Source organism: Aulonocara sp. 'chitande type north' Nkhata Bay, linkage group LG5 (assembly GCF_057382095.1).
Source record: "Aulonocara sp. 'chitande type north' Nkhata Bay isolate Kocher_YH1m ecotype deep benthic linkage group LG5, A_spYH_male_GT1.1, whole genome shotgun sequence".
Classification (NCBI taxonomy): domain Eukaryota; kingdom Metazoa; phylum Chordata; class Actinopteri; order Cichliformes; family Cichlidae; genus Aulonocara; species Aulonocara sp. 'chitande type north' Nkhata Bay.
The window spans coordinates 29,955,958-29,963,486 of NC_141348.1; the positions used below are offsets into that span (position 1 = coordinate 29,955,958).

The 7,529-nt window shown below is 36.2% G+C and overlaps 1 protein-coding gene across 1 annotated transcript; it reads right to left on the reverse strand.

Moving 5' to 3' along the window:
- Positions 1 to 519: 519 nt before the first annotated feature.
- LOC147330931 (sodium- and chloride-dependent GABA transporter 2-like) lies at positions 520 to 7,529 on the reverse strand. The gene is made up of 14 exons (XM_086292892.1): positions 7,334 to 7,529; positions 7,017 to 7,151; positions 6,184 to 6,324; positions 6,008 to 6,092; positions 5,783 to 5,915; positions 5,538 to 5,672; positions 4,854 to 4,957; positions 4,650 to 4,774; positions 4,461 to 4,573; positions 4,242 to 4,379; positions 3,801 to 3,903; positions 2,863 to 2,963; positions 1,677 to 1,847; positions 520 to 1,309 (listed from the first exon to the last, which is right to left on the reverse strand). Exons 1-14 carry the CDS (start codon positions 7,527 to 7,529, stop codon positions 1,145 to 1,147), a joined length of 1,845 nt encoding a protein of 614 aa, XP_086149018.1. The 3' UTR covers positions 520 to 1,144.

Below are 7,529 nucleotides of genomic sequence, written 5' to 3' on the forward strand. Positions count from 1 at the left end.
GAATCCTGAGGCAAAAACAAGGAGAAAGCAGTGATTACAGCACCATGTTATCTGAAAACAGTAGCCCAGTGGTGGCTCGCAGCAAGAAGGTTCTGGGTTTGAACCAAATCGGCTGGATTTGGCCTGTTCTCCACGTGCCTGTATGGGTTTCTTCCAGGTAGTCAAGCTTCATACAATCCGAACACTTGCACATTTGGTGATTCTAAATTGTGTGTAGGTGTATATTTTGATTGTTGCTCACACAGTTTTATCCTTGTTATGGCAACCTTTCCATAATGCACCCTGGTTCTCACTTTACTCAGTATAAAAGCTGTGGGCATGCACTGTCTTGGATTACAACCTGTTGTTCCAGTTTTCCCTTAGTTTCAGGTATTCAAGGAGTGCAGGTGTGTTCTGTTTTATCAGCTAAATAGAAGGCGCATTGTGAAGTGGTGTTACCTAACACCTCCAAAAATTTTGTCGCTTTTTCTTTTTACATGTTTGACACATCTATTTTTTTTTTTTATTATTTATCATGTATGTTTGGAGTAAGTATGTCCTCACTCTAATATTTAACATAGTAGAATTTATAAATGAAGTCAGAATACAAGAAAAGAAACCAAATGTAAAATTTAAGAATTGTTACCACCAAAACTTTTATGTTTTTCCTCTTTTTCCTTCATCTTGAGCTTACTGAGCACAGTAAATAATACAACACGCTGAAACAGCTACACAAAGGTACTATAAGTGTACAACAAACAGTTCAAACTACATTTTCAGTTTAACAATGAAACATTAAAAAAATCTGTTATCTTCTACAGAGAAAAAGGTCTTTTACTGAGACATATCTGATTGATGATCGGTTCCAGTGATCGATCAGTGTTGCTTGAGAGGCTGTTTTTCAGCCTTAAGCAGTGTTTCCAGCTTTTTTTCCCCCACAGGTACCCTAAATAAAAAGACAGGGCAGCTTGAAATGATAAGTCCAGGGCAGAGTTTCAGAAGATCATTATGTTTACTCAGAGAGTCTCCCTCATCTGGTTTTGGTAGCTGGACACTGACCAGATGATGTTTAGAGTTGTTTGCCTAATGGACTTAGAATATAACTGTATGTGACATGTATTCTTCGCTGCTGTAGTTGTACTTTTAACCTTTTTTTTTGTTCAGTTTAAATAATATATGATCCCTGTATTTGTTCATCTCTATCATCTGGACTTTTTGTCTTGCGCAGTGTGTGCAAGTCTGTGAAAGTTTGAAATGCTTCATAGTTTGATGCTTTCTTTGATGTTGCAGAAGGCAAGTCCTTTGCTGGCGTGCACAGAAGCTTCAGTCTCTGGGTGGCAAAAGAGAAGCGTAGTTTTTGATTATTCTGCTGAATGATCATATCATTATATTTGTAACATTACGTAACTGCCATCAAGGGCAAGGTTTAAGGCTCAAAATCAATAAAAGGTACACTGCAGTTTCACTGGGGTTTGTATTTCACTGTGACCACAAATGACCTTACTTCCACAAGGTATACACTTTAATTTAAACAGTTAAGAGAGAAACAGGAACTCCTGACCTCAAATTCCTCATGTTACCCTAAATACAATTTACAGTGAGCTGCCTAAGATGCATCCAGTGGAAGGATCAGAAGCTGTTTTTAGACTTTTAAGATTTTGTGACCATTCAAACTCACCTTTTTTTTTTGGATTTACCTGTCTCAGTGTTCCTGGAGTAATGCACACAGCATACAACATCCACAAAGGAACCATGAGTGTTGAGGAGAGTGTAAACAATCCTCCAATAGCGTATCCCCACCAGGGATATTCATAGGTGTTGTTGAATTTGAGTGGGGTATATTTGATCAGGGAGAAGAGAAATGTGCACTGAAAACATAAGACAGGAGCAGGTATAAACTAAAAGCCTGATTTGTATTCAAGAAGAGAAAATTCATATTCATGGGGGATTAATTTTGACATTATATGATGTAAAACAAACACTTGTAAATAAGATTTAAAATTATATTCATTCAAATTTACAGCCTTTGCTTTTGTAGTGCCATTTGTTTCCAAACACTCCTGTCAGTCATGTCAAAACTTTAGGTACAGGTAACTGTGATTATATCCAATGTCTATGTATGCTTTTCTCTCTGGTCTATTTGATATAAATTGGTTTTAACTAGACATAATTTTATAACTACTTAAAACATACATGTATTTTTGATCCATCCGCAGCGGAATTTAATTTTTTTTCAAAGCTTTTTATTAAATCAACTGAAGTCACATTAGACATGTACACAAAATAATATTTCACCAATTGTGTGAAGCTAAAAATTGACTTCTTCTGTCACATTTATGCTGTCACAGTGGAAAATACTCCTCTGAAATAAGGTCAACATTTCAAATTTGAGGTCAGTGTACAGCATGTGCAAGTAATGTCAATGAGCCCAAACAGTAGGCTTTTAATGGATCTGAGAGTTGATATCCTTAATATGTTCATTTACAGTACAGCAGCCCTACTCACATCTTGTTTAAACTCTATAAGTTAGCTTAAATAGAGGGTGGCCTGAAAGAGAGAGGCTCCAAAATGGTTTGTTTCAGAAAAAGTAGTAAGGGGCTGTATTAGGAAGCAGTAAATCCTAAAACAAAAGTTTATTTTGAACTGTGAATCATGCAAAGCTACTCCAGAGTAGCCCAAAACTAAACTATGGCACTAAAACTAAACTATGGAGCATAAAAGATCCACTTTATAAATGCATTAAATGTCTTTGAGTTGCTATGCAGTGTCAAAGTGGAATTGTTTTCCATCTGGTTAAGACATAGACTAGTCTTAGAATAGAAGATTCTGACAGGTTTCACGTACACTCACTTAACAGCATTTCACAACATTTCTAATACTTACAGTACAGATCGCTGGTGTGAAGTACTGCCAACAGTATTTCATAAAAGGCCATGGTCGATATCCAATCATGTCCTTTGTATTGTCGTACTGACGATCTCCACCTACAGAAAAAAAAACATTGTTAACTATTTGGTTGTTTTCTCACACACACAAACATAATACCATATATATAATGCCAAAAAATGATTTTGGTGATCTGGACAGAGTGTTTTCAGCGATAATGCTATGTCCAGATAAACAGAATCAACTTTTAGAGATTTCATTACCGGGATGGAGCATGGATCAAGACATATGTATAATGGAGGTTCTGTATTGTGCTTCACTTTCATTTTACAGAAGTTAAAATGAAAGTGAAGCCAAGATTTGAATTTAATACATGGGTTTGATACATCCAAAAGTTGCAAATTTTACCCAAGTGGCAACCTGTAGAACTGCTGTTCTTTGAGGCGAGCTCAGAAAGCGAGTCAGTCCCCATAGACCCAAATGTTAAAATATCCAGTTTTACACCAGAATTTTGATATTTCTAGCTAATTTTAACTATCATAAAACCTCTACAGGAAGTGATCTTTTTCTCTGCTATTTAAGTTCTATGATGACTTAAGAAAAAAATTCATAACTCTAGTGTATAAATAAAAATGTGGCTATTTTGTGATACGTGGCTGTCATTTTTTTTTTTTTTTTACTTAAAGTATTCAAATTATTTATTAATAGTAAATTAATGAAGCACCTTCCAATCAAGCTGGCTATATAGTGTTGGGGTAACCTGATAAATTTCCCAGTTTTACCCTTTCTGCAAACTCCGATCGCATCTGTTTGAAAAGCTAACATGGTGACAGCCAAATTGGCAGATTTGAGGTTTTTAGATGAATGACTTTACAGTGTTTGGTCCATTTTTTAAATACACTGAATGATTTGACCAAGTTAAAACTGCTACTTACCATAGACCCATCCTATGCAGACAGACTGAAGAATAGCAAAAAGTAGGAGGGTCATCCCACTGCAGGCATAGTAGTCAAACAGCTGGAAAATATAAAGGCCGCCCTACAAATATATAGAAACAAAATATATGACTGCATCTATAACTATAGATTCACCATACTAAATCCATATTCTGAGAACATAGTCCATATAAAAGCAGAGCAAAACATGAGCAGGTGTATCATTCTTGTGAATTCAGCCCTTAACTTAAAAATTCTTCTGTTCAATGAGATTAAAATAGTGCGTGCTAAGTTTAGTTAATCTACTGTATTTCCCTCTGTATTTCTCACTTGTGAATTCCTTATGTTTTTATAGTTGAAAATATTACAAGGTTCATTTTTAAATTGATTTATTTTTTAAATTCCATTTTTAAATGATCAAGAAAATCTGAAAACGCTCACCTCTGTCACCATCAGAAGGCCTACAAGGAAGCTTCCGACATTAATTCCAAGAAGAAGGAGTTTACGGTGACAGTTGTTTTGAAAAAAGGAAGGATACATGTCCGAGATTGTTGTGACCAGTGCCTCTTGATATACAAACTGCGGTAATGGGAGAGATTATTTCGTATTACCACAAAGGAAACAACTCTAAGATGTACATGACAAATAGATTGGTATTACCTCACTATCTAATCCCAGAAAGATGACCATGATGAAGAAGAAAATCGCCCAGAGCTGAGGAACCGGCATTAAAGCCACAGCACGAGGATAAGCAATAAATGCCAATCCAGGTCCTGCAAAAATGGAAGCAAAATATAGTCGTTTTCTCAGACAGCTCTTAACAGTATCACTCTGGGTTTCCATCCATACCTGATTCTGCTACCATCGATATATCCAAGCCTTGTTCTTTTGCCATGAAACCAAGCACAGAGAAAATGGCAAAACCAGCTACAAAACTGGTTAAACTGTTTAACAGGCACAGGTAAACACAGTCTCTGTAGGTGAAATTTTTCAAAGGTGAGAAAACAAGCAAATTACAGTAATTACAAAAGTAAAGGAAGAATTCCTACAAACCTGTAGCAGTTGTTGTTGTACTTGTTGTAGCTTCCCAATGAAGTCAGAACCCCCGTGCAAACTCCATAGGAGTAGAAAATTTGGCTGCCCGCATCCATCCATACCTGAGGGATTTAAAGTTATTTTGATTGGTAAATATGTAAGTGTACAAAAAAGTGCATTTACATCATACTAACTGCTTCTAGTAGTAAAAGTTCAATAATATGCCAAGTTATCAAAAAAATGATTTACTAAAAGTATTTGCAAAACAACACAGATGTTCCTGATCCTTGAATTTACTGGAATCTGTTGCTCATTTAAATTATTTCTTGAAAATTAAGAACAATTACATATATTCTCTACTGACTGAGAATAGGATTGGCACACGCATTCTTTTCAGGTCATATGGTAATCTTCAAACTCATTACCACTGAAATAAAAAATAAATAAAAACTATGATGCTGTGTAAAGGCTGGATAAAAACTAAACCATGCCATTGGTGAGTACAGGGCTGTGCACAGTAAGTGCAAAAACATCATATTCTGTGGTGAAACATGTTTACCAACATTTCGACCCCCCCCCCCTTTTTTTTCTTTAACTACATGCTATTGTTAAATGCAAAAGATGTGCAATGCAATTAAATGCAATGTGACATGCATTATAGGAAAAAAGCGAATACTTCTTCAGTACTAGAGAATTTAGCACCTCAGGATCAGTGAGACGGGATGGGTCTGGGTAGAGGTAGAACATAATTCCATCTTTGGCTCCAGGTAATGTGAGGCCACGAACCAGCAACACCACCAGCATCACAAATGGAAATGTGGCGGTGAAATACACCACCTTCAATACAAGCAACTGTCAGTATATGTTTTAAAAAAAAAAACGACTTAGATGCTTCATAGAAGAGTTTGAATGAAATGAAAAATTAGTATATAAAGTTTGTTCTGCACCTTTCCTGTGGTCTTCACTCCATTCCAGATACAGAAATAGCACAAAACCCAGGCAAGAAGAAGACAAAGGGCCAGGTCCCAACGGATATTCCCAATGTTATCTATTCCATCAGACAGGCCCAAGATTCTCCTCCTGTTACAAAGTTTATACAGAAGTTTATATATAAGCTTTCATATATGAAAACCTTATTAGCCTTATGGTATGGTCCATATTACCATACTTACTCCCAGAATTCAACAACTGAAGACACACTCTTTCCATTTGGGTCCACAGGAAATGTTTGATTGTGACTATGTTCAAAACAGCCATCTTGCATGAAAAATTAAGCAGGCTTGTGAAATGCGAATAACACATGCATGATGCAATTATGTGAAATGAATACAAAATAAAATCTTAGTACTTGTGTTCCAACTGTTGTGACAGCTTGCCCATGGAAGCTCAGCCCTGAACGATGAAAACAGGTAGAGAAACGCCCAAGCCAGTATGATGATGTAATACATACCAGTGTACAAAACAACCACTTGGCTTCCGTAACCTAAACCTATTAAGAAATAGTGCGATGAACAATATCAGTTTTTATTTGATTCTAAGCTCCCTTCAAGCTTAGACTTTAAAAGTTCATCTGTATTTAAAAAAAAAAAATCATCTGTACAAATATATAAAAATACAATAAAGTTGCACTATGGCTTTTTATTTAGGTCACATACACAACAACAACTTTGATGTCCTTACATTTGTTGTAATGTAATTTTTACGTTTGTATTAGGTTTGTACTTTCTACTCCATTATATTTCAATCCATCCATCAAACAATGTTCTTAACTGCTTATCCAAGGTTTTCCCAGCTGGCATAAAGCTAGAAGCTGGGTACGCCCTGGTCACCAGTCTGCCTGCCTTTCAGAGATTCATAAACATATGAAATATACTATCCCTAGGGTTTACATTTAGTGATGCTGAGGCTAACATGACATGTCACAAAGTTTATCTCAGACCCATTTTCTTGACAATGCACTCAAATGGTCTTTACAGTCATCGGGTCTCTATCCAATAAAGTACATTTGAGATGTCTGATGTTATCAAGTCAAAATGGATCACTGAGGAATGTTTCCAGCACCTTGGTGAATCTATGCCATGAATAATTAAAGCCGGTCTGAAGGTGAAAGGGTGATAAATCCTGTTCTAACAAGATCTAATTAAAATAATAAAGAAAAAAATCACAAAAAAAAAAAACTACCTTCAAACAGTGGACAGATTTTTCTCCAACATGTTATTCCACCCTGACTGGTGTACTGACCCAAAGATGTCTCCAAGAAGAAGAGTGGGATGCCACAAGTGAACAAAAATAAAACATAAGGAATGAAGAAAACACCTTAAAAACAAATAAATATCAGTAATTATTGATAACATCTAAGAAATGTGTATACACCATATTGCTCAATGTGTGCAATTAGTATTGTTTTTGTTTTTTCCATGCTGAATTCAATCTTTATCTTTGGCAATAAAGGCTACATGACATTTGTTTTCAAGATGGACATAACAACAACAATGTACCTCCTCCGTTTTTGTAGCAAAGGTATGGAAACCTCCAGACATTCCCCAGCCCAATAATGTGCCCAGCTACTGCCAGGATGAACTCCAGCTTGTTGGCCCACTGCTCTCTCTCTGGAGCTTTGGGCTGGGTATGTCCCAGTCTGTTCCCAGGGTTCATCACGTTCATTTTCACAGTGGATTTCTGTTTTTGGTCCAT

Bases quoted from the DNA above. Each gene is read 5' to 3' on its own strand.
- LOC147330931 (XM_086292892.1), bottom strand. From the start codon at position 7,529: ATGGACCAAAAACAGAAATCCACTGTGAAAATGAACGTGATGAACCCT. The intron at 4,775-4,853 runs GTTTGTAGGAAT...TTTCACCTACAG, and splicing joins TACAACAACAACTGCTACAG to AGACTGTGTTTACCTGTGCC. The intron at 2,964-3,800 runs GTAAGTAGCAGT...TTTTTTCTGTAG, and splicing joins CTGCATAGGATGGGTCTATG to GTGGAGATCGTCAGTACGAC.